The 26,471-nt window shown below is 45.6% G+C and overlaps 1 protein-coding gene across 5 annotated transcripts in view; it reads right to left on the reverse strand.

Moving 5' to 3' along the window:
* Positions 1-26,471, reverse strand: part of MYO5B (myosin VB) — a 90,478-nt gene that overhangs the window by 6,426 nt on the left and 57,581 nt on the right. For 4 of the 5 annotated variants that reach the window (XM_080572042.1, XM_080572041.1, XM_080572043.1 and 1 more), the window contains 15 exons: positions 24,232-24,471; positions 21,420-21,504; positions 20,333-20,481; positions 19,432-19,551; positions 18,365-18,502; positions 16,984-17,046; positions 12,904-13,143; positions 12,270-12,367; positions 6,691-6,889; positions 6,121-6,214; positions 5,156-5,299; positions 4,572-4,723; positions 4,275-4,364; positions 2,218-2,368; positions 889-1,174 (listed from right to left, as the gene is read on the reverse strand). In XM_080572042.1, coding sequence (XP_080428168.1) covers positions 889-1,174; positions 2,218-2,368; positions 4,275-4,364; positions 4,572-4,723; positions 5,156-5,299; positions 6,121-6,214; positions 6,691-6,889; positions 12,270-12,367; positions 12,904-13,143; positions 16,984-17,046; positions 18,365-18,502; positions 19,432-19,551; positions 20,333-20,481; positions 21,420-21,504; positions 24,232-24,471 — 2,249 coding nt within the window. Of the gene's footprint in view, positions 1-888; positions 1,175-2,217; positions 2,369-4,274; positions 4,365-4,571; positions 4,724-5,155; positions 5,300-6,120; positions 6,215-6,690; positions 6,890-7,768; positions 7,847-12,269; positions 12,368-12,903; positions 13,144-16,983; positions 17,047-18,364; positions 18,503-19,431; positions 19,552-20,332; positions 20,482-21,419; positions 21,505-24,231; positions 24,472-26,471 lie in introns of all 5 variants that reach the window. The other variant, XM_080572045.1, reaches the window with a different exon arrangement.

Below are 26,471 nucleotides of genomic sequence, written 5' to 3' on the forward strand. Positions count from 1 at the left end.
TCTTGCAGCGTTGGTATATTGGGATTTTTGAGGCATATTTGTGATTCACATGGCATAAGACAACCAGAGCAAAGCTTAATACTCTACAGCTCAAAGCAAAATTTATGCTCTGTGTACCTTAGAAATAGATGAGCCACGTAACACAAGGGATGTCATTTCCTACAGCACTCAGATACATCCAAATTTTATAAGCCCCTAAAAAAAAAAAGCTCCTAACGAGCTTCTAACCACTAACAAAATCCTGCGAGGTACCCGAGTACCTTTGACAATATCTGTCTGCACCCACTCTCAGGCTGAAGAGCAGCACGCAAAGAATCCCCTGTGGGATGGGGAAGGGGTGGCGAAGGGAAGGTTTAAATCATTTACAGTGAGAAGGAAGTTGATACATTTATGCCAGGGCTAATAAATATTGATGACCTCTTCCTGGCAGGCTTGCACTAGCTGTCCCTTTGGGATTTCAGTCCTCATCTCAACACCGCGTTGAGACAGGATTGGGGCACACGGGTCCCGGATCCCAGCCCCGTCCCCACTCTGCCGCTTGCCTACAGTTCCCGTGAGGTCTGTAGCCCTTCACACCCAGCAACAGGGGCCTGCCTTTAGCATCCACCTGCAGAATCGGAGCCTCTGAGTGCTTGCTGGATTAAAAAGAGAAGACGTGGCACTGGGAGGGAACCGAGGAGGCTCCTCCATCCCATTAAGCAACCCGTCCTGCCTCCCCTCCGGTGGATGTGCAGCCTTCCTGCTCTGGCGGGGTGAGGCAAGCGTGGGGAAAGCACACCCCGGAGATAGCCTCTGCAAAATGATTTTAATTCAGAATTCATTTCCCACTTAGGAAATTAACAAAATTTACTTAAGCGGGCCCATCCTCAGCCCGATCCCTCGTCTCACCTTAGCTGCATGCCCGTGCTCCAGGAGCAGACGTCCTTCCGCAGCAGGAGGTTGTTCAAGGCAACGGCGTTGATCATGTAGAAGAGCTGCTTGAAGACCTGCTGGATGATCTCGGGGTCCAGGCCGTGCTCACACATGGTGGTGTGGAACGTGTTGAGCTGGCGAACGATGGCCTCTAAGCTGTAGGAGTTGTCGCCGTCTTCCATGCTGGACGAGCGGTTCCGGTAGCCCATCGGTTTCACTCCCGAAAGCCCCTGGATGCTCTCATATTCCAACACCCCAGACACTGAAAAAGGGGAAAAAATCAGTGGAGACGACCATTTAATAATCACTAGAGGTTTGAAAGGAGAACAGATCCATGCACTGCTAGTTATCTGTGGTAGGATGACATAGCTGAAGCATACAGAATACCCGCAAGATCATGTTTTTTTTTTTTTCCTTGGCCTTACTACTCAGAAATAAGTTACCACGCTGCAGGAACTCTTCGAGCTGTAATCAATTCTCCCTCTACACCTACCACAGAGCCTTAATTGGCGCAGAGAACTCGGAGAAATGAGGACAGATTAAACGAAGACAGATTAAACGTCACAAATTCTTACAGCCTGGCTCGCTGATACTTGAACACGACAACTTTTTCTGCAAGGAGCAGGGCATATGCAGCCGTGGTAGGAGGTAACGCTGTCAGATACAGCCAGAGCGTGTGCAATGACACTCAGAGGGCGAAGGGAAAGAGTCCCAGCTTTAGCGGGGTCCAGGCTGTGAGCTCGAGGAAAATACCAGCAGCTCTCCAGCTGTGAGATGGAAAGCGCTGAGAACAGCCCCCGCCATGAGCTCAGCAAGGAGGAGGCCAGATTTAGCTGAGGAGATGACCCTTCTCATACTGATTCGCCCTTGCGAAGCAAACCAGATGTTCTTCATCTTCTCTTTCATTTCTTTTCCTCTCTCCTTATAAGTTTCTCCGCCCATAAAAAGCTTAGCCGCAAACCTGCAGGGGAAGAGCATTTGTAGAGAACCACCAGCGCCACCTCCCCTCTGTCCCTACCTCCCAAACGGAAAGGAAGGAGCTATTTTCCATCGCTGGGGATAAAAACTCCTCCCTAGCGCATATTCTTATTTTCAGGTCTGCTTCCTCCACTCCAGGACACTGCTGACGTGAGGACCTTTTCGTTTCTCTTCCCTAACATGCGCCTCTGCAGGCTTTTCCTTTGGGAAGAAGTCTTGCTCGCACCGCACAAAGGACTGAAGAACACTCGTGGAGTATGTAACTGCAGCAAACCACCCAAACGAACAAACAAAACACTCCTAAAAGCTAACGTTTTGGGAACTTACCGATCATGGGCTGCAGTATGCCCTCCGCTACCTTGATGAGCTGCTGGTAGATCTGGGTGGAGAGATGGCTCAGCACCTGGCGGTACTCGGTCAGGTCGAAGTTTTTGAGACAGTGCTCGTTCTGCTTCGGCGTGTTCTGCGTCATAAAACCCTGAGGAAGAAGATTAAGACATCTGGTTTTGTTATTCCAACCCTCTGCAGTCCAGTAAAATAACCGTACGTATTAAAAATTAAGAAATACAAAACACCTTAGAGCATAACACGTCCAGATATGTTACCAGGGGGCATTTTGAAACTCTATTATAGGAAAAGAAATCAAGAGTCATAAATCACGTGTGATTATCTCAGTCATAAATTATAACTAGGAAGGCTAAAAAAGCATCATTAAATGATACTTCTTCATTTTATCTTTAGCAAGAAAAACCACATCTGTATTAATTTTCAATATAGAAATGAAATTAAAAGTGACTCCGCAGTCCCTTGGGAAACATTTGCTTATCCCTGGGAGTCACAATTATTTGTGAGACCGATTATTTTGAGGCTAAAATTTTAGAAAATAATTTTTTTTAAAAAAGATAACCACGTGCTGATGTTTTTTGACAACATTTTCAACCGTTCTGAAGTTCCAAAATCTCCCTCGTAGCTGATTTTTTCCCTGCCTCTTGCTGAAAACACAGCAGATTTCTGATGCCGCAAATGGATGCTGCAGCCTTGAGTTCTGGGCTTACACATTAATGCCAACTCTGCTGGCGGAGGCAAACGTGACACAATTATGTAATTAACACAGCCACTGTAATTGCCTGTTTATATGCTCTTATCAATTCTGTGTCAAAACAAGAGGTGTGCGACTGCTTCGTTGTTTGCCGACTGGCAAAATGCAAAAATACAATATGCAAATTCTGAAATCAACTCAAGATACATCAGTTTTCCTGACTAATAGGAGTGCTCTGCTGAATTTAGCTTGGGTTTTTCTTTCAAACATATTTAAAAAAAAGTCGGATGGATTTCAAACTACAGGTAATACTAAAAGGATTTGTAAACAGCTGCTTCAGCTAACACAGCAAATCATGGCAAAGAATGTGAAATTTAAAGTTTTTTTTTTTTCCCCTGCTGTTTTCTGGAGCAGGACTTTGTTTAAATGTAATGTTGTTATCTAGGCAGAAGAGGGCAAACTAGAGCATAAACTGAGTATTAACTAAATAATTTTACTCTTTCATTTAAAACTCAGAGGTCCAGAGGACTCAGAGGTCATCGTCACGTGAATGATCTGAATTTTTAAATTTGGTTGCTTGAAAACTTTGCTTTAAATTCTCAATTTTTCTTTATTCCTAAAGCTTGATTGCTCAATGCATCTAGCACGAGTCACGACTGAATGACAAACTACATAACTGGGTGATGCTACAAATTTTAATACCAACAGCGTATGGCTATAAGGATGGCGGTGTGTAACGTACCAAGAGGATTGTGATGATCTGATTTTGTCAGAAGGGATCAGATACGGCTATAAATAAAGGAAAGAGCTGAAAGACGAAACACTGAGGTGGCAAGAAACGAGAGGATTTCCTTCTGAAATATTATGGTATGAGTAAGTGTTGTTATTTTGAACTAGCTGAACAGGAAAAAGCAATAGAAACACTCACAAAAATATTGCAAGATTTGGAACATTTTTCCTCGTCAGAAAATCTTGGTTAAAGAAAAGCTGTGGGACCTACCAAACTGAGGGAAACGGCCTTCAAGAGCAGCCTACCAGAAGGAAATCCCCTGTTCTGACAGATCAAATAGCACGACTGGCTTTGAAACTCAAAAATTTCTGGGGATCATCCAGAAAAAGTGCATTACAAGGTTGCTGGTTTCTTCTTCCAAACATCTTGTCTGTGTGCAGTGCCCCACGGACTTCTGTTAGGAGCAGCCTCACGTTATATCCAAATAGAAGAAAGGAGGGAAGTCAAAGATGACCCCAAATCGTTGCCAGAGCAAAGCCACCAGGACCCAGGGGACCTGAACACCACCCCCGGAAGGAATGCCAAAACATTTCAGATCGGCTACGAGTTTCTTACCGCATCTCCGCTGTACTGCTTCAAACAGTGCAGGAGGCGACACGTATTCGCCAGCCAAAAGGACGTCATCTCAAAGTCGTCGTTGTGTCTCTGGAGGAGCAAAATGAAATACACGTGAGGCCCTCCTTCAACGGGGGCAGCTGGCACAGCAAGACAAAATGGCTTGGAGTCTCGCCGCCTAGATCTTGAAGCTATCGTTTCAAGCGTGACCGCGTCTGAAAACCACAACGGGAGCTGAACATCAGACATTTTGACGTGGTTTACAACCATTTTAAGACAGAGGAAGCCAACGCCTACCTTCAGCACCTTCTTAATGCCGTTGATGGTGGAGGTGAGCAAGGAGTGCACTTTCTGGTCGTCGTTGATGTAATCCGCGTGCCTGATGCACATGTAGAGGATGTAGGCAGGAAGGCAGGGAACGGTAGCAGACACTGCCTGGGGCTTGAGATCTAGAAGGTTTGACATTTATTTTTAAATCCTCTTAAAATTTGCTGATGCCAGGTGAAGCAGAAACACCTGAGCAGATGTACCCAGGCGAACTCTTCTTCCCCCGCCCCTGAGGATGCTAAGATTTTGGCTCTGCAACTTGTATCCCTCTCTGCTGCTCTCTCAGGCTCATCAGTTGCTGCTTGCTCTGGGATCTACAGCCTCCTTTTTTTGCACTTTCCATTTTTTTCTACCCCTAAGGATCATATCCATGCCAGTTATCTGCTTGGTAAGGCAACACACAGCTTTGCCTGCCAAAACTGTCATCACCATAAACACGCGGCCCTAGGAAGGATTCATTTGAGAAAAACCGTGCCTGTTTTGAGATGTCAAATTTACAAATTCTCCCGGGTGAGAGCAGGAGGAGCCGGACAAGAGCAGAGCAAATTCCTCACCTGTGATGAGGTTTCGGATGAGGAGCGGCTCATCTTCCTTGTAATATTCCAGCATCCCCTGAAAATCTTTCTCCTTCCTCTGGACAGCAACCTGCCTGTTACGCTCGTGATGTCTCCTCTCCTCCGGGACCATGGCTTGGTACGCTGTAAGGAGAAGGGAGGGTGAAACGAGGGTGAAAATTAGCATCTGGTGACCGAGGACTATTTGTAAAGCATCTTGTCCCAGATTTCCAAAATTCATTGGCCTTAGAGCAGGCAGCAGGCCACTGTCTTTTATAGAAAGTTTCCAATAAAACCTTTAGCCTAGACAGACCTATAAAAATTGAAGAGAAGAATTGAATTGAAGAGAATTGGAGAAGCAGGTCCTGAGTTACAACATCTTGAATTACCAGTCTACTGAAAGAAAGAGCGAGCCCAGAAGTCAGACCTAAAGAGTAAAAGATGAAGTCACTTGCTATTTTCCAAGGAACTACAGGCTGCAGTTAGAAGGTGGTAACCGGTAACCCCATGGGAAACTTTTTAATACATCATTTTCATGGGGGGGGGAGGAAAAAAAAAGCCTGGCAATGAAAAATACCCAAGCATCTCAGCTTCAGGCTGGCTGTAAAGCCGAACTAAGTACCACAAAGGCACAATATTAAGCACTGTGCACCCATAAAATGTTAATAAAATGGAAGAGACCAGCACGCGTGTATAGCAGGAACCATCAGCCTGCTGCATGCAAAGCACACTGACAAAGAGCAGCTGTGCCAGCCGTGGAAATTCGCCAGTTATTCGGCTTAATTTCCCTTAATGCCTCGTTTTCAGAGATCAGCTCATGAGAACGGGGTTCTGTGATTAATCACAGCATCAACAGAGAACGGGGGGAAAGAAAGGGGGGGAAGGAAAAGAAACCTGCAGCCTCCAAGGCTGGCCCAAGCAGCCAAAACAGAGTGCTATTCCCCCCCCACCACCAGCCAAGTCACCTTCAAAATCTTGGACCTTCTTCATGTAAATCTTCAGCTGCTTCTTCAGCTTCTTTTCATTCTTTTCCAGCTTCTCTAGCAATTCTTTAAGATCCTGGAAAACGGAAGATGCAGAGGGTTTAAAAATAAAAAGAACAAGCACAACTCATTTGGGGTGAGTTTGAGGTCGGAGTCACTAGCAGCCAGGAGCTCACAGCCTGGTCTGTGTATCAGTAACACGCGATACGAGCGTTTTGATAGAGGAAAATTGTGTTACTAGAAGCAAAAGGAAAGGCTGACATTGCCTTAGTGCCTAATCACAGAGCAGAGGGGCCACCAGCAACTTCGCTGATCTCTTCTGGTAGGCAGTGCCACACGTAGGCAGGCTCAGAAAAAAAGAATAAAGGACACAGGAGCGACAAAAGCCTTTGGCACCAAACAGCTCAAGGGGATTGATGCTGCAAAGCGCACCAGCAGCACCAGGGGGAGATGCCGAAGGATCCTGCGGAGATTTTAGGAGGGTTGGAAGACCCCCAGGTGCCTCCCCTTCACGTTCCCTGTCTCTTCTGTGCCTTCTCAGCAGTCTCTTACCAGGTTTTCGTTGGTGAGCCGTGTAATTTCCTGCTGCAGTCCAAACTCCACCTGAGCCTCCGGGGAGAGCTGCAGGGTCTGCAGGAAAGCCTGCTGCTGTTTTTCCAGCTCTTCTTTCATCGCATCCACCTGGTTTTGCAGAGCTTCCACCTCCTCTTCGTGCTCTCTTCTCTGATCCTGGAGCTGTGCTTCCAGCAACCTGAGAAAAGGAGCAAAGCCATCAGGAATTTATTTCCGTATCGGGGCAGTATCCGCTGTTTGAGTTAAGATCCTTCAAAATCAGCCAACATGGGAGATATTTCCAGTCAACCTCCCTATAAAAATGAAACCAAGGGGGTAGTGTGGCTATAACTCACATTAATCTCTCATTTACTCTACTGGAGATGAAACAATTTTGAAAGAAGATGAGAAAGGGGAAAAAAAAATCCAAGAACTTCCTTATTAAACATGTTTCTTTGTAGGGTTTTGTTGCGGTTGTTTTTTATTTTTAAAGATCTGTACAACCCATTCGCAACCTCCATTTTCCAGCCAGAGATACAAAAGGATCTTTTCCAACTATATAAACACAGACAATAATGCACCCAGCCTTGTAATCATGTTGTCAGGAATTTATATCCTTAATAGGCTCGGAAAATACAGGCCCGCCATGAAATAAGTATTAAGTGCCTCATTTTCATTTTATTTCTTCGTGTGCGTTCGGATTAACTATGAGCTACCCTCAAGAACGTGTTCCTTCTATGAACTTGGGCTCCTCCTTTGAAAAATAAAGGAATCACCATTTATTTTTCCCGTTATTGCCTGGTTTTACCCCGACCCCTCTAGGTGTGACTGCTTTAGATGATATACAAAAGGTTATGATGACTTTTCTTCTAAATAATGTTTTCAATCAGCTCATTTAACATTTTTTATGAAAAAATTTAAAATCTTAAAGATCAGAGGAGGGTCTCAGATCCCCCCTCTTCAGATATCCCCCCTCCAGCTCCTCCCACGGAGGGCAACAGGCGGAGGAAAAGAAAGAAATGAAACGGAAAGTGAAAGGGGGAGAGGAAGAAGAGGGGAAAAAAAGAAAGCGGTTGACCTGGCAACTTGCTTTAAACCTTGATAAGCCAAGCCGAGCTCTCCATCTTCGTTGAGATAACCCCAGTCCTCAGTCTTGCTAGAAATAAAGGACAGAAAAAAGGAAACAAGAGGACAGAGAGAGACAAAAGGTCAGTTGAAACAGAAGGGGAAGAAGAGCAGAACCCTTATTTTTTCATTTTTTTTTAAGCACACTTGCGTTACGTTGTCTTTTGTCCAATCTCTGGACGTGAAAGCCTGAGTTTCATTTCCAAATTGTTTCCCGCGTGATTGCAAGAAAAAGCTGGGAAGCCCGAGCCACGGCAGCTAGTTCAAATCCATGTTAAAATTTCAGTGCAAACAGACCCATTTTCCCGATTTTTATTGCACACCAACAGCAAACTCCCCATTTTCAAAGCAGCCCACGGGGTTTTGGCTATCCCATTTCCCCTGGATGGGCTGGAGGCGTCCTAAATTAAACCGTATTTACAGCAGCTGGACCTATTTTCTCCCTCCTCATCCCTTACCCATTCTGTCTGCAAATCTATACGGCTTGAGCTCTTTTCCCACCACCCTACAAAACATATTTCGATCTGTACACGGAACACCCCACAGATGGGATTTCTCCCTTCTTTCAGGTTACAAAACAAGGAACCAGGTTCAAGATCGCCCCAAAATAAGGGTGGCTGGTACTTCTATACCACTTCTGTTCTCGCAGACCTCTCTACGGGTCTGGCAAAGCGAAGCCGAGGACTAAAGGGAAGGGCTATTTGCTCACGTACCTCCTAATATATTTTTGGGTATTTCATCCAGCCCTGCTTGAAACATCTCACTCATAAGTGGGGATTTCACCCCTTTCTCTTCCAGACCGTCTGTACCCTGGCACATTTCACTAATAATACATTTTTCTGATCAAGCAAAAGACATCTATTTCCTTCCTTCTACAGCAAATATCACTGGTCTAAAACCGAATATATTTCAGTCAAGGGTTTCCTCAGTCATCAAGCCAAACACATCAGCCTTTTTTTTTAGTGCAGCCTCGGGTCCAAACCCCCCTTGGATATTTGTTTCCCCAGCTTCTCTTGCATCCATATGAGATCCAATTTTCTCGCTTCGAGCACCGCTGTGGGACCACTGGATGCAGCACTGCTAGTGGAGGCCAACTGAAGTCACCTGTTCCCTTGTAGCCTGGACTGATAAGCCTTTGAATCCACCCTTGCTGATGCAAACCTCAATAATGGACATTAATCAGCCCTATATGGGGAATTAGAGAGGTTTGGGGGCGTTGTGGCACTGCCACAGAAGGACCCAGGAAGCGTCTCACTGCTGCTGTCCTGGAGTGGCAGTTCAACACCAGCCAACTCTTCTGGCCAATCCATCTGGTAAAGCCACACGTATGAATTTTGATTAAAACCCGATTTTTACCCATGCATCGCAGGTTTCCAAAAGGATCTGTGGTCCGACAGATACGGGGGGAAGTTTTATTGGTCTGGTTTGCATTAATCTATTAGTCAGGTCTTTTGTTGTCCAGATGACCCTAACAGAACATGTATTTAGACATTGAAAACAAGCAAAAACCCAGGAAAGGTCTTCAGATTGCGTTACAAGTCAAAAACCTGGGAATTCAAGGGAGTGCAATTATACTAAGATGAAACTGCCCTGGGAAATAAGCATTTGGTTTGTATTCATCAACGTGGCACCGACTTACAAATCATTGAGATTCCCTTCACCCAGACGTTCATATTGACCAGGGCATGAAAAGTCAATAGGGGTCCTTTCTTGCTAACTAGATTAATTAGCACACGTGCCGTAATCATTTCCTAAAATGCTAGATGCTTCACTCAAACTAGCCTGAAATGAATTGAAAGGATGCAATTCACAAAGTCTTGTTTCTCCTTTATGGACTGGAGATACACACCTAGAAGAGCAGCAGGCAACCTGAATTTGGCAAGCTGGGTTCTTGCAAGGGAGAGGAATTCCTGCCCCAGGTGCCTCCCTTCCCTCCGTGTAGCCTGATGCAAGTAGTTTAAAGGAGATGCGAGCGTACCAAACCCCAGGGATGTTCATTTTTATCGTCTTCAGATCATTGTCATCTTAAGAGTAAGGGGCATTTCGCTTGAAAATGCAGATTTGTTTTGGATTAAACATGCACGCTGCGCTTATCTCTAACATCATCACCTGGTCTTTCGTAGGCTCTGTGTTTCCAGCAAGATCAAACAGCCTTGAAAGAAAGATCCCAAGAACTAAAATGAGGAACAAAGAGACTACTGAGGTTTACGCTCTGTTGTTGAAGCAGAAAATTAGCTGGAAACTCACTTGATGCTTTGTTCTTTAGCTGCTGAAAGTCAAAAAAAAAAAAAAAAAAGAGGGAAAAAAAAAGCTGAGTTCACTGCATTTACAAGGGGCTGCTTTTAATTCAAGCTTCCCCTTGACCTGGCATCAAAGGGTTTCCCTCAAGAGCAGCAGGGAGAAACAGAACCGCTCCATGGGCTCGGTTAGCAGCACCTGGCAGCTTTTCCCGGTTTCCTCCTGCTGTATTTAAATTCCCAGATGAATCAGGCATTCGGTGAATTCAGTGAAATTTGGCATGCTCACCAAAATAAAGCCACGCTTGTCCCAGCCTAAACAGCTGAGATACGATGACTCCAAGCTAGGAGTGACCCGCAGGTTTGCCCCAGCGGTCAGAGCATCCCCTTTGGTTAGGGGTGAGAGTGAGAGGTATCACGGTAAAGAGAAATGGAAATACTCACTGAAAAAGTGGCTCGTGCTCATCGATCCTACTTCCGAATTGCAATCCCACTTCAGAATTGCAATCCCACCAGAAAAGCTTCTCGTTGAAATATTTATTTATTGATGAAGATTAAAGAGGAAGCAGTTGTGTTGGTTTTTGGTTTTTTTTTCAGATTGGTGCTGGGGGGAGGGAATGTTAATTTATATTCCCCCAAAAACAACAGCCCGTGCTCCCTGAGCATTTGTGTTCGTGTTTTACTGCCATCAGCTCCAGCCTACAGCTTATAAACCTACCCGATATCCAAACGAATGCACAGGGAACCATAGCACGGGGAAGCTGGTGATGATTTACAAGCTGCTGGATAAATCACCACCAAGAACCTGGACGATCATACCTCGAGCTACTGCTACCGCTTTACAGGAGCTGTTTCGCCAGCCCAGCTTCACATTAAAGGCAAACGAGGGTAATAGGAAACGGAGCCTGGAGACTGCAGATTTCCCCTCCCAAACCTCAAGAGACGAAAAACTGCCGAGGTCATCGCATGAATTTTTAAATTGCAGCTCACTCGTGGCACTTGCAAGGAAAGAGATTCATAGTATCGTGGAAAATCGGGTGGTTTGAGCATTTCTGGTGATTTCTGAGCTTGATTCAATCCTCACTGCAGCAGTTAGGTCTGCAAACTATTTCAATCAATCTCCTCATCCCTACTCCGCAGGGGGGCTAAAAGTTTGCTCAGCAAGTTCACTTTAGGAACGCAAATATTCAGTAACAACAAAGTGAAAAAAAAAAAAACCACAAACGATTCCCCATCACACTTTTTTTTATCCTAATTAAGTCACGGCCTTTCCCAGCCTGGTGTGCTAGCAACCTACTGCAGCCAGTTTACAAAGTGGCAAAGCACCCTGTGTTTGTTAAAAGCCATTAATCCACAACGGTTACGTCCTCCAAATACCTCGTTGAATGCAAACTGTGTAGGAAATATCTGTATTTGTCAAACAAACAGGTAGAGAAAAGGAGATAAAGATTCAATTCCCATGCGGGAAAATAAACATTTACTTTACATACGACTTTGCGGTTTAATCTATGTAATTTTGTCTTCTTGCAGGACACTATCTTTTTACTTTATATCCTCCTGGATAGTGGCAAGGATTGATTTAACGCCTCACAGTATAAACCCTACGGTACCATACAGACAGATGGTGACAAATTCCTTCCCAGCACAGCATGAGCAGTTGCTCGAAATGAGTAACTCAATTTTTCCAAATCCTCCTTCTTGCTACTGTTTATGCACTGGAAGAGGAGTTTTGGTTTTCAGCTGTTGCTTCCGTGAGTTTTTCAGCCACAGAAGCAAAAGAATGGGAAAGCTCAGCCCTCCCCAAATCAGGGCTGAGCCAGAGGGAGAGGAAAGAGGCTGGGAGAGAGGGAAGCTTTCCCCTAAACCACTCACTCAGGAGCTCTTCAAACAGACCCCTAACTTACCAGCACAATCCCTGCCTTTGCTCTCCCTCAATACAAGCCCGAATCCAGTTTTGCTCACTTCCACGTTGGCTTTTCCACCCATCCCACATCTGCCTTCCCTTGGGGAGGCACTGGCCCAAAGACAAGGGCACCTCACCCACGAGGAGACCAGCATCTTCAGTCCCATCTTTATGGCCTGTCCTTTTCCCCAGCCCCAGAACAGAACCCAGAAGCTTCTAATTCTCCAAAACGTTTTGGTAATTTAGGACCGGATCCCGTCTCTCACGCTTTTCTCAGTCCTTCAAACTGCTGGAAGGGTTTGGGCCACGCTTACCGGTTCGTCTCGCATATCCCCTGGTAGGCCTCGAGCACGTCCTCCTGATCGATGTGCTTGTCACTGTTGGGCCAGCTGGCAGGGCTGGTGAGGGTCTCCTAAATTCGACACAAAAAACACAGCAGCGTGACCTCCTGAACATCCCTCAGTCTTTCAAGGTTCCCAAAATTGAACAAGTCCCACATGTAACAGAGCTCCCTCGGACTAGAGGGTTCCTACAAATTCATACACGCAAGCGGGCAACAGCAGGGATCAGCAGATGGAAGGAGGATGAAGAGAACTCGGGAGGGAGATCAGGAGTGCCTGTGTGTGGCCCGAAACACAAAAACATACTAAAACCTCAGGGGATGATAAAGTGGTGAATTAAAAAACCCAAGCGAGAGTATCAGAAAACACACCCTTCGGTCATAACAGGCTCTAAATAAAAAAGCCTTCATGAGATGGGTCAAGCTCTTCCCTTGCCTGTATGCCAGTAGAGACACTACAACTGCACCAGCATCACACGATCAGAATTTGGTCCAGAAACAATTTTCCACCATCCTGTTTCCTTCCTGAATAGGCCGGTTGTCACAAAATGTCACCGTTTTGACGGAATGGGAAAAAGCAGAAGAAATCCCATTATCCTCTCGTTTACCATATTTTTGCCCGGCTCTTTCTGCTGGGCTGCCTTCATTATCTGCGACCTCAGGATGAGCACTTCTTCCTTCCGCACTTCCAGCTCCTCGTTGGCCGACTTCAGCTGATTCAGTAAGAGATTGTAACTGTCCTGAACGTCGTGGGAAGAGTTGTTCTGGGTTGCTCGGTCTGCGATAGCTTTCCTCAGCTCATTAAGTTCATTTTTCAGCTTCTTGTTCTCCGACTCCAGCTCTTGTCTCTGGAAAACACCAAGCCATTACAAGATTTAGCTAAAGTGCCGAGCAACGGGTCGACTGCCTCATCTGCTTCTAAGATGCCTCTCGTGCTGATGATCCCAGCTGAACCATCAATTCCTGCCCAAATCAGCCTTCAGAAAAGATTTTTGCTGCAATCAATAGCCTGGTGCTATTTAATGTTACGTGCTGACACAGAGGAGAATTGGCATTATTCATTGACATCATTTTAAAACACAAAATCAACCCAGTAGAGAACCCAAACGCATTTTTTCCTCTCTGCCCCTTTTCCTTCTTGATCAAGAAATCACCACCAAACCCCACGATGCTTAATCCATTTCTGGCATTCCTTAGATAAGCCGCAAGGTGCAGTCTTACACGGCCCTTCCCATTGCCAACATCCCCTTGGGTTTGAATTCCCACTGCATCTTCCTTTGTCACCCAACCCGTAATTCTCCCCATCACGTTTGCAGTCGGAGGATTTTCTCTCCCCAGCATCTTGTCAGCTGCTGGCATTTGACAGACGGGGTCGACGCCGTCCAGGTTTTACGCCGACTGCTCCCCCCGAATAAAGACGCGTGAGCGTTGATGTTTCGCTGAGACAACTGAAGGGCTCGTTTGCTTTTTCACGACAGTAGAAGAGAGAGGAATAACAAATTCGGGCAGCTAGACAGCCTCTAGCTCGGTGTCTGGCTTCTGACTGACGTGGATTCCCCTTCCCTAGGGACCGAGCTCCGTGTGGATTCTCCAGCGTCTACAACAGCACAACCTCTCCCCCAGGAGATTCAGGTGCTTCTCTCTCCCCACTGCCTTCTGGCCCATCCCGCAGCTTTCTTGTTAACTACGGGATATCTACCTCATTAGCAGCTTTGGCTAATGAATCTGAAAGCGACTGGGGGGGGGATGGGGGCAGTTTATACAATTTATACAGAGTGTAGCTAGCACAGCTGTGCAAACCTTATTTCCATAGGAAACGGGTGTTACAATTATAAATCCTTACAAATTATAAATAGCAGCAGAGGTGTGAACAGAATAGCTGATCTGGCATCTGGACAGCCAGCCCGCTCCTGGCTGAGCAAACACCATCATTAACAGAGCATATTAAGGTACTTAATGCCATCTGTCATTAAAAAAAAATAGTAAGAAATCCATCTGATCCAGCAATTCCTCCACGTCCACATTAACCACGGCTCAAGCTTTTCAGCAAGGGTTTCTAAAAGAAGTCTGGAGAGCGTGTACACGATGGGAAACCTTCACCAAGAAGGGTTTAACTCTTGCTGGGTTCCTCAAGCGTTGACTCCCTTTGAACTCTTTTCTGGTCAATCTCAGAGAGATGAAGGGGGAGAAGCAAGGCATTAACTGATTTCCTACCCAAATGGTTTTTGTTATTTGCTGGAGAAGCCTCGCTTGCTTTTTTTTTCTTGCAGGTCAGCCACACTCGTAACTCTACAGGCTGGTTGTAGGCATCTACAAGATGCCTAGATAGCAGCACTGGAAGGGTGAACCTACATAAATCTGAGGTTAGTGCTGCTGTGACAGCAATTTATCCCCTCTTCTATTTCTGGACCTTGACAGTAAAAAAAAATACACCCTTTATAGATGCTTATTTAGTGATGAACTTACAAATTCAAGAACATCCCAGCTATGTGAGGAGTGAGAAATCAAACTATGTTTTCCGCTCCTGCTAGGAGCACAAAGTCAGTGCAAGGACTTCTCGGTTTCGTTCCCGCTCCCCCAGCCAGAAAAAGCAATCCAGAAAATACATTTTTCACTGAACTTTGTGTTGCACGTGTATAACTCTCGGTCACACCTGCCATCAGGATCTCCCCAGGAGAATAAACAAGGAGTTTCCCATCCTCCAGCCCTACTTTATGGCTAATCAAACGCCTGGCTGGGCACATTTTGGGACAGCAGCAACTAAAAACTCTATTTATCCATTAGACACATAATTTATGTCTGCTGTAAACATACCGGTGTTAACCCAAGTTTTTTACATTCCTTAGCAGCACTATTAAAAAAAATACACCCCAATCCTTACGCAAATGAGCCTCTCTAAGCAAAAACTGTGCCCCACTCCTTCCCCTCCACCAAAATCTGGACCAAGAACACGTCTGAAGCAGCTCAGGCTGCAAAACCCAAGCCCATGCAGCCATCCGCGAGCAGCAGCACCTTGTTTTCTCCTGCAAGGAGACCATTAAATATCCATCCACAGGAGGAATTCACCGCGTGCAGCTTTTACACACCTCAGCCCAGCTCCTCCACATAAAAACTTTTTAAGCTGGCAACAGGGGAAAAATAAATTTGATTACACGTGACTCTCGAAGGAGCCGTGTATTTCTGAGATGCAAATTAGCAGGAGAAATGGATGCAAGAAGAGTGGAAGAGCTTTGCTATAGTCACAGAAGCACGTGTCGTGGAGGGAGGAGGGAGTTTTGAGGAGCACTCACAATTAGCTCTAAGTTATTTTTTCACTGCAGATGGGGACTTTATGCAGCATCCTATATTCAGAAGTGGAAAAAGGGCCGGTGAGCTGTATTTGCCTTTATTTTTTAGTGGTTTCTCTAAGATCAACCCATCTATAGGGAACGCAAAATCCTCTCCTTTAGGAATACGTTTCCTGCCACGATGTCATTTGAAGGAACTGCTCCTGGCTTTTCTACAGTTCCTCCTAGACCAGAATTCACCCAGTGTGTTATACCCCAAACCCCACGTGCTACTGCTGGTCTGTGCAACTGCTGGCCTCAAGATACAACCCAGCAAGGAGTTGTGGTCAAGTGCCAGCTCATCCTTCCCGGCATACAGAATAAAAAGAGGAATTGCCAGAAAAGAGTGAGCAGGTCCACCAGAGTCCGTCTTTCTCTCGCAGAGCACTGTACGGATTTAAAGCAAGCTTTTAGAGCTGGTTGTTCATTTTTGCAACCTGCAGCTCATTCTCCTACAGCCACAGTGAGAACATCGCGCTGGAGATCCTTAAAAAACACCGTGCCGGAGATCCCTAAAGAGCTCTTGCAGTGTAACATCAGGGTTTTCCCCTTCCAACCTGCACCTTCGCTTTGCTTTACAAGGTCGAGTCAAAGATCAGACTTAAAACCTTCACGGCCACGTTTAACCAACAGGGAGACACTTGGGCAATGATCCTAAAGCTCCTGCCATGCTTCTGCTCCAGCGGGCCGCGCAGAGGTACTAAGGAAACTCAGCAGGGCTTCCCTCAGCCACAAACAGCATGTCTGGCAAGTGCAACAAAAACAGCACGTTTCGAGCCTAAAAACTGGATGGACTAAGTGCCAGAAAAAGCTACTGCTAGAGGTATGCTCTTGGCGAGGGTTGAATGTATTGTCCTTTCCAACTCTAATTTCTTTTGGTTGCTTTATTTTTCTCCCCAGTTCTTTTAAGGAGATGCAGACAGCAAAAAGGGGGTGTTATTGCTGTCAGATGGTTTAGTATGATGTTATCCTGGGTAACGTATGTTCCTTGTATTGCAACATTTGTTACGGGGACAGGGAGAGAAGAAGGATCTGAAATGCACGTTTGCACTACAAAAGAAAAAAATCCCTTACAAACCTATCTCACAAGCTGGTTTTCCAAGGATCAGCAGGACACAAGAATTAATCTAACAGCCAAGCCACAATTTGGGTACAGACAGAGCAGGAGGACACGACACACAGATGTTCTGAGAGGAGCCTAGCAGGTTTGGGTCACTCTGTATGTCACAGGGAGAAAAGGAAGGAGGCAGACACGTAGGGATTTAGAGCCTGGGAAGGACACGGATTGCAGAGCAGGGCAAGAGCTTGGAGGACACAAGCTGCCTACGGCCAGCCAGCACTAAGTACGAGCTCCTCGCTCACCTTCAGACTGTTGTATGCAAAATCTTCATGGTCCGAAGCCAGTTTGGTCTCCGTCTCGATTACCTGCAGGGGTTAAAGAGAGAAATTGGTATTAAAGAGCAGCCGGAGGAACTGAACTGGCTGAACCAGCCAGCTCAGCAAGAATAATGTTATTAATTGGCATTAGATGGAGTCCCAGCTCCACGTAGCAGGGGCTGGGGCTGCTTGGGGAGAAAATGGTTTCATCTCTTGTTAATATCTTGATAACTGTGGCTTATTGCAGCTTTCAAAGAATGACAGGCGCTGGGGGGATCGGTCGTCACCAAAGCAGCTGAAAGACAGGTTTTTAATCTGTCTCTGCAGCAAGAACGAGAGGCTGGGGAAGTTTCCCATTTCACACATTCCCTGCAAGCTGCTGGAGAGGGTCAGCGGGAATATCTGGTGATCCAAGTGAATAATTGCCACCGAGGATTTTGTTGAGTCTCCTGTGTATCTGTTGACAAATGCAATAGATCTCACACTGAAGATAAATAAAATAATTGCCAAACAAAGCACCAGAAGCCCTGGATACTTCAATTATGCAACCAAGAGTGATGGCACTTGCGTGGTGTTTCATATAACAGCCATTTATTGCTTCAGGACCCCATAGGCACAGCCATCATCTCCCCACACATTGCCCTATAACGAAGCACAGAGCTCTGGTTACAGATGGCATGGGAAAACCTACACACAAACTGCCATTAAAAGCTCCCTCCGTGCCATAAATTAGCTCGCTAATTTTCTAGAGAGATGAATTTTCAGATTTCAGTGACAAGTCAGGACCGAGTCCTGCCTCTCAGTTACCATCAGGCTAATAGCTATTTTGTTTGGTTTAAATGGCTTCCAGGCAAACTACCCGAAATATAGAAAGAGCTTTGTTTCCATAGGGGAGAAAGAACATATCAAAGGCAGCCCCCTGTCCTGCAATACAGAGGAAAGGAAAAATACACTCTGCTAGCAGCTATCTTGCTATTTCTGACTTATTGTACTATTTTAGCCTGCGACGAATCCCTGCCAGATGTGGTCACAAAAGCCACTGGAAGTGGGATTTGAAACGTGTTTTGGGTTTCCACTGCCTCCCGAAGAACCCTTTGGAACGCTTTCTGTTCTATCTTTAGGCTCACTTGAGATACTGTCCTAAATGTGTTATAAGCATTTTGTCAGAAAAAAAAGCTCTTCTCCCGTCTAATTGTCATCAGCTGCCAAAAAAAAAGTTCCTCTCCATTTCCCCGGTGGATTCTCTGCCTCTTTCCGTGACCTTGGTGCTCCCAAAACTCAGCTCCTACATCGCGTGTCCTCAGGCAACCAAGGAGAGCCAGTTACAAACCTGAACTATTCCTACCAATTAAAAGGCATCTCTTACCTGGGCTTTCTTGCTTTCTTGCTCCTTCTTCTCCAGCTGGGTTTGCAGCTTCTTCCTCTCCTGCTCGAGCTCCCTCACTCGCTTCTGTAGCTTTAGGAAGAGGCTCATGTCCATGGCTGCTTTATCCATCCCAGCCTCCTGAAGAAGAAACCCTCTTTAAACGACTATTTTTAATGTCCCAGTTGACCCATTTTAATAAATTATTGATTATTGAATGTCCATTAGATAAGCTGGTTGCTTGAGGCCATAGTTAAAAAGATAAATACTTGTCTAGAAGGGGTTCAGGCATTTTTAATTAGCGGGCTTTTTTTGTTTGGTTGGTTTTTAATTGGCTTCACCAAGAACATTTAATATTAGAGCATGGCTAATAGTGCTTGCTCGGGTATCATGCCAAAACCTAAAGCCACGGTTTATAAGATAAGGCTGACTTCACCAAATGCTCTCAGAGCTCCTCAGAAACACGAAAGTAACAGAAGAGCGGCCAGCAAAAGGAGCAGGGATGTCTGCAGGTGTGGTACATGGGACACAGAATATCACCCTTCTTCCATGTGTCCCTTTTCCATTAATGTTCTCGAGTCATGAAAGCGGAGTTTAAAATCAGCTTATTCTAGCAAACGTAAGCTAAGCATTTTTCCTTTTTCCACCTGATTCGTGACGGCCAGGGGATAATTTATGCTGCTCTTTTTCTGCATTAAGAGATTGCTGCTTACAGAAACCGTGCTGGCCAGCAAAGCATCCATAAAGATGCATCGGAATGAAAATGCTCAGGGCAAAGGGGCAATCAATTTCAGTAGCTTCGTGAAGAAGGATCACCGTAGAGATGTTTCCATCAATGCTAGTGTTAACCACACGTAGAGCTTACTGCTTCGATGAATTTTTGTCCGGCTTTACGCTGGTATGGGCAAAATAAGGTACTTCATTATTTTTAGAGCCCTACTTAGGTCTGACCTCACAAACGAGCAAGCATTTTCTACAGCACTGCAACCCAGCCATCTCCCTCACAGCTAACAATTTATTTCAGGACTCAGGACTCGCCTCCCCCCACCCTTTTGCCCCGTTTGCCGTACCTCCACCTGCTGCATTACATCCTCGGTGTCTCCTATCTCAGAGGTGGAGATCGATGGATAATTAGAGTCAGACTCCAAGCTGCTCTGGTTGGATGGGTTTCTCCTGTGCCCCGGTGCTTGCTGTCAAGGAGCGACATGGATACACAACGCCTTCAGTGTTTAAGGAAGGATTCCTCACAAAGCACTGTTTCTTAGAGCAAATATTTGTGTACAGTAAGGTTACCTTCAAAACAGGCTCAACTGTCTCTATTTTCTAATTTCTGGTTCCTGTGTCCTACCACAACGCTCATATTAACACGCAGGCAAATGTTAAAATAAAATATAAAGGGATACAGAAGCTCACTTTAAAAATCCTGCATGAATTACAGGCTGCTCATGACACCAGATGCCTGTTAAGTGAGAACGTGCAAAGCTGAGCTCAAGATTATTCTGTTCACAGTACCCCGTGGGGTTCCCTTTACATGCTCAGCCTTCCGCCTAACCCAGCAGCACTCTAACCATCAGCCCATTTTCAGCAGTTCTCCTAAAACTTCAGCAAAGCTGAATCTAAAAATGCTGCCTTTTGAAATTCTCATGCCTTGCTTTTGTTTTTTTTCAAATTCAACGCCCACTTGGCATGTGAACATCACCGAAACGAAACGCAAAACAAGATGCAGGTGCCAGCTTTTGCTGTGATTCACTGGTTTCTCCAAACTGTTAACAGAAAGTGTAAAAAGATCAACATCCTATTGCAAGACACATGCATGGTTTGGCTTCAGCGTGGACATTTGGTCTTAGAAACCTCAAGCCCAAACTATACGACAATGTCAGCTCTGCCACGTGTTTTGGGGATGAGTGAGCCACGTTATCCAAGCACCAACACGATGGCCAGGACAGAAGTGAATAATTTCAGCTTCATTACCTTTATGATGGTCATTTCGTCCCGCAAGTTGTCGTATCTCTGCTCCAGCCTCGAATACTCTTTTATCAGGTTCTGGTAACGCGACCTCTCCTCCTCCAGCTCTTTCTTCATCTGGATATTTTCCTCAGCTGTGCTTCGTGCAAATTCGTCTTCAAAATAAGAAACAACAACAGTGAATCGTGCTCTTCATCTCTGAAAGGAACTTCTTGTAAACATGTGCAATAACGTTGACTAATTAACAAAACGCTCTCTGCCAAGAAGCTTTAAAATACATACGAGCATTTGTTAGTAGTTAAAGACTTATCATTTAAATCCTGTTCCTTGCTATTTGGAACAGCTCCGGCTCTTCTGCAAGGCTCAGCCATGTCACCTCCAGCTCCCACAGGCTGGTCATAAACCCACTTGCAAACAGACTAGCACAGTACAGAAATATATTGATGTTTAAGAAGTGCCTTTGGTGCTCGCTGCATTTAAAGACTTCTCTGCCTGCTTCCCACCACCAGGTTGGATGTAGGAGCAAATCAACAGCAGCATCTTTTTTCTCGTGTAATCATCAACCACTTACCATGGCAAGGCTGCGGGCTTAAGACTATTTTATATTAAAATTCATTTCTTTGTTGAAAAACTCCCCTTTGGAAGCAAATCTACTCCTCTCCCTTTTTGAGAAACCAGGCAAGTGTAAGTCCATGAAAAACAGTACGGGGAGATGCACCAGCATCTAACAGATGGCACCGTTTTTATTGAACACATAGGAGCCCAAAGTAAGTCTAAGCCAGAAGCATGAATGCTCCCTTTCCTGCTCTGCTGGGATCAAGTTGAGGTCCCTAATCATTTTCAACGTTTGTTATCCATTTTGAAATACCCAACCTCCACACAGCAGAAAGGGCAGGCTTCTCCCTGGGAGCACTTTATTTCACGCACCCGATGGAAACCCCGGGTATTGGGGGGGGATGAGGTTCGTCTGTGCCCACGCTTGTCAAAAACGTACCGGAAAGCTTCAGATGGCCACTGCCTTACTCTCAACGGTGCCTTCTACATCCAGAGAAACAGGCACAGAAACCACCAAGCCATAAACCTTTTTTCTTACCTTCAGACTGGCACAGGATTCTGCTGTTCAGCTCCTCTTTCTCCTGCTTCAGGAGGGCGTTTTCTTCTTCCAGGTCGGAGATACGCTGCGGAACGAGGCAAAAATTACTGCTTGCACACGGGCCAGCTTGCATCCGTATTACAAGATTAAAGTCACTTTACACCACTGCAGAAGCTCCAGGTCAGTGAGGCATGGTGTGTGCTTTGTACATCAACTATTAACACCACAAATTGCCTCGCAAAAAGTAATGAAAACTGGAACTGAATCCTGCTGAACAGTTTGTGTGTTTTTTTTTGTTTGTTTTTTACCTTTTTTTACTACTTCTTTATTTAAAATGAGGGGAAACGATGCCACTTGTCACCTGACAGCAACACTGGGCTGAGGCTGACAGCAACCTATGCTGTAATTTTGTTCATCCTCACGAATTTTGATGCATTCACTAGCGTCATCTCGAGACACAAAAGCATTACCGAGTGGGACACGCTGCTGCAGTTAAGCAGGATGATTCTGGTGCTGTCAGGAACGAGAACAAGCTCACACCCCATTGTAACGCCATCCCCACGCCTGCTCCATCACATCACACAGCCACAGCTACACAAAGCAGAGGAATCTCGAGATGCCGGCGATAAACAACGCTGTACACACCATAATAAAAGTTTTCACTGCCCACAAGTAATAATTTTGCTGTCACCAGTAGATAAATTACATAGGCAGCCTAGCTGGCACGCATCCCTAGCGCAGACTTCAGTCTTCTACACAAGCATGCTCAGATCAAGGTATTTTATCAAACGTTTATATGTCAGATACGTCGTAATGGTGAAGGTAAAAACACAAACTATTTTGGTGTAAATCATGCCTGAGGCAGTCATATCCATGCAAAGAAATTGGAAGATCCCACTGCCTCTTTCTCTCTGATCCATTCATTTGTTCTGTGACTACGATTTCATGCATCTCTATGTGCAGTAGGAAAGCTGGAGACTGAAAACACAACGAGAAAGTGAAGAGAAAACATTTTAAGGTATGCAAAAATCCTGTTTTTTTAAATGGTCTGAACCGAGCCATGATTTTCATCATGATTTTTGCACCAACAACTTAACGATACCCCCTCATTCATGTACCACTTCGAATAAATACCCTAGCAGCTGTTAGGTCAGCTTTGATGTCTTCAAGTGCAGAAGAATTCTTAAAAGAAAGAAAAAAATCGAAAACAATCATAACACAGAGGAGGAAAGGAAAACCGATGCTGCAATAGGACAGCGAAGAACTCGATTCATTTATCCCAGCAGGGAAAAGCTAAGGGATGATGGGATTATTCGACAAGTGTTCTTTAGTAGGTGCTGATAATGAACTCTCTTATCCAGAAGACAAAGTTATGATGATCAGAAGACAAAACTGGACAAAAAGTTGGACTCTTTTTGACTGTGCTGGAAGAGCTGCACAGCTTTTCCCCAGAGCCCTGCTGCGACACCGGTGCCTTCTGCACTTCCTGCTCATCTTTCTGTGTTAAACCGATCATTGAAGGTGCTTCAGATCCAACGGGATCCGTAAAGAGGTGGCTGCTTTGAAGAATTCCTGTGGAAGATGTTCAGCACTAATGATGGCTTCAGCTTTTATTTAAATGCCTATGCTGGAAGCACCTGTTTGGCTCTGATACCGCCATCCTCTCCTCACGAGATGAGGTATTTAGGATTTTCCTAATAAAATTCCTGAGCAGGTTTTAAACCACCTCTCCTCCAGGGTCTGGACCTCCAGCTCTGAGATCCAGCCTTTGAGCATCACCTTTGCAACCATTCCGGCGCAGGACCACAAACCCGCTCGCCCCCTGCCTCCCACTGCCAGCCATTTCCAGGGCACCTCTGGCACCAAAAGCATTTCTTAGAGCAAAGCAGTCGCCGCAGCGTTTCCCTGGCAGTTTCTGAGGTCTTCCCACTGCTGAAGGGAGCAATTGGAAGCTCATGTCAAAGCTGGGAGCCTGCACTCCTCAGTAGAAATGGAAACAACTGCTATGGTTTATAATTAAACCATTTGTTGACGTGGCAAACTACATAGTATTTACTCAGCCATGGGCACTTCTGCAAGAAGGGCAAGCTTTTGCTTTGTTTTTGTGCTTTTTGAAAGCATCTCCTCAGTTGTTAAAACAGCCTTTCTCCCCAGTGCTGGAGGGGGATTTGCTATCGAGAACAAAGAGAAGCCGGTTTTCCCCAGCTGCATCACCTTCAAAATAAAACATCCTTTCAGGCTCTAAAAGCCTGGGCTGCAGCCAGCCAACAAACCGAGCCCCGGGACAAAAAAGGATCCTTTTGCTTGGTGTCGGAGAGGAGAAAATCACTGAGTCCACACCTCCCAACGTGGGGGCAATGCACAAGCACACGTGCGAAAAGGGCCCTCGAAGGGAGGTGGTCCCTAATCCAAGATCTTTTTCCCCACCTCAAAGCAACTCACCTTGAGGTTGTCACGAGAAAAGCCGTGTTGTGGAATAACAACTGCAGAAGGATCGTTCATTTAACTCGAGCAGTCACAAATATTTGCAGCAGGAAACTAAAGCCACACCTCAGGTGACAAGCATGGCTGTGAAGGTTTTTCAGAATGAACCTGGCCAGCGAAGTAATTCAGGGTAAAATGTGCATTTGGGCTTTTTGCTTGAAAAAAAAACAAACCTTCCACGCTGAATTCTCTTTCTCCCAGTTGAAGGATTTCTCTCCTGTTTGAAGGATAGGAAACTAAGTCTCTCCCCTTCAGATCTGCAAAGCTTTCACCTGCGTGACCACCTGCAAGAGACCTGCACAAGACAGGACATGACAAACACACGCACCTTTCTGAGTAGATCTTTCTCCTTCACGTAGCTGTCTTCCACCACCTTCCTCTCGCCGTGGGCTTTTTCCAGCTCCAGCCGGAGGTGCTCCATCTCTTCCCGCAAGCTGACGAGCTGGTTGCCATCACCCTGCTGGCTCTGCTGATACTGCTCCAGCTCCTTCTTCAGCTTCTCCACCTCGGAGGAGTGGGCAGACGTGAGCGTAGAGAGCTGCTCGTTCAGAAGTTTGTATTCCTTGTTCTGCGGCCGGCGTCCCAAAAAGAAGAAAGCAATACCATCAGCAAGATCCAGCCAAAAAATATAATATGTCTTTTAAAGTTTTCTTTTTGAAAGGTTTCAGTAGTTTTAAAGGACCGGGCTCGTGCCACTGTATGGAAGGCTCGTGCCACGTGGAGGCTTAGGAAAAGTGGAGGGGAAGAAGTCAGAAGACAAAATAGTTAAAAATTATACATTTTTGGCATTTTTTTTCCTTTTCCTTACAAAAAATAAATTAATAAAACTCAATAGACTACAGAATTCCTGGCACACAATTTTTAACTGGCCAGGACAAGCAGCAAAGACACAGATCTTGAGCTACCTCTTCTTCCTTTTTCAAAATATTCACTGGAGTGAAATAAGAAGAAAAACTCAAGTGCAAAAAGTACTCTGCAACAGAGCCAAAGGCTCCCGTTAGTCCCAGCACAACAGAGCTTTCAAAGAACCGTGCAGCCTGGTTAAGAAAAGCAAACATGAAAGTAGAGAGTTTTATCTTCCAGGTCTACACAGGTTCTTCTGATCATCCGTACGTGCTTCAGTCCCCGTCCCACCCCTTGAGCAAAGGTGCTGGAGCAAAAGCCCCTTGGCCCCTGGGATATATCCCAAGATACCCCCTTCTCGCTGGGATATTCTCTAGGAAAACAGATTTAATCCTTCCTTGTGTGTGCAATAGTCCCCCACATGATTTAGAAACTGAATTAAGCAGGCCCAGCGTATGAGCAGTGGCTGATATAGGATAATAGGTTTTAATATTTTCGGAGAAAGATCTTTTCTGCTTCAGGGGCACACCGAGCACGGTGTATCTCTATCCATGCATGAGCTAAAGAGGCAGAAATAGAAACGTTTTCTTCCACGGCTAGTCAGATAAGGGTACAACTGCAGCTCTGCGGGTTACCTGCAATGTATTTTCGTAAAAGTTAATGGGTATTTGAAAAGGTCGTGTTTATAGATTAGCAAAGACTGAAATAGGGGTAACTTCAGGGAAAATATGCTACCACAAACTCGCTGCTGCCAGGAAACAAAATCCAACGCGCTGAAATTAAATTCTACTGCAGCGATGCTCATTAGCACCTCCAAAGCATCGCAGGGAAACCTGTCAGCCCTGAAACGAGGGTTAAAATTAGCTCACTGGACAGGCCGTCAGGAGTAATAATACTGAGCTGTAATGCTTTCCTGCAGAAGCTACACAGAAAGCATCGAAGTACCTCCTTCAAAACCGTCTGCAGAGATTGAGGGAGACGGCGACGAGCCCCAGCCCGTTATTTCTGCCTCCTTAAAATCCCCCCGTGTCTCCTTCCCTTTCTGCTGCTTTCACAGCCCTCCCCGGGAAAGCCAACCTTAACCAAAGATGAAGTCGTAATTAATTCCACCTTTAAATGAAGCACAGTCGTATCAAAGAGATTTCTGGTACGCAGGTGTACAGAAAACCCTATGCCCAAGTTTTTCCTCTTCTTAGCTACAGTTCTGCAAATGCCTAAGCAAGCGAGCAGGCATTTTAAACTTAAACACCGCAGTTTAAATGTCAGACTACCGCGGTGCACACGTTGTGGCCAATTAATACAAGCAAGGAAAGCGGCCAGCAGCAATGCGAATCCCCAAGTGGCTTGACTCTGCAGTATCCCAGCCAACGCACAGTCATTTTTCATCTTCTTCATCGCAGGACCTCTCCTTCATACGGGGATGGGAGAGATTTAAGGCTGCAAGGAAATTGAGCGTGATGTGTGTGGGTTCCTGACACATCCTAATTGTCCAGCGTGTTTCCAAGCTGCTGGCTTGGAGTTTCAAGCAACAGTTTTCCAGGTTTCCTGATTTTATCTTCCTTCTGGGCAGCTCGCACAACCCTTATCACACAACTTGTGCAGCTTACTGAGCGTGCTCATCAGACGTGAAATGGAGACCCAAGAGCCAAGTGGCATCCATGGTGGCACCCCACCCCTACAAATATCTGGCCAGCAGCAGGAGAAGGCTGCTACCGGCACGTTGTC

Source organism: Anser brachyrhynchus (genome assembly GCF_964034855.1).
Source record: "Anser brachyrhynchus genome assembly, chromosome: W".
NCBI classification, from domain to species: domain Eukaryota; kingdom Metazoa; phylum Chordata; class Aves; order Anseriformes; family Anatidae; genus Anser; species Anser brachyrhynchus.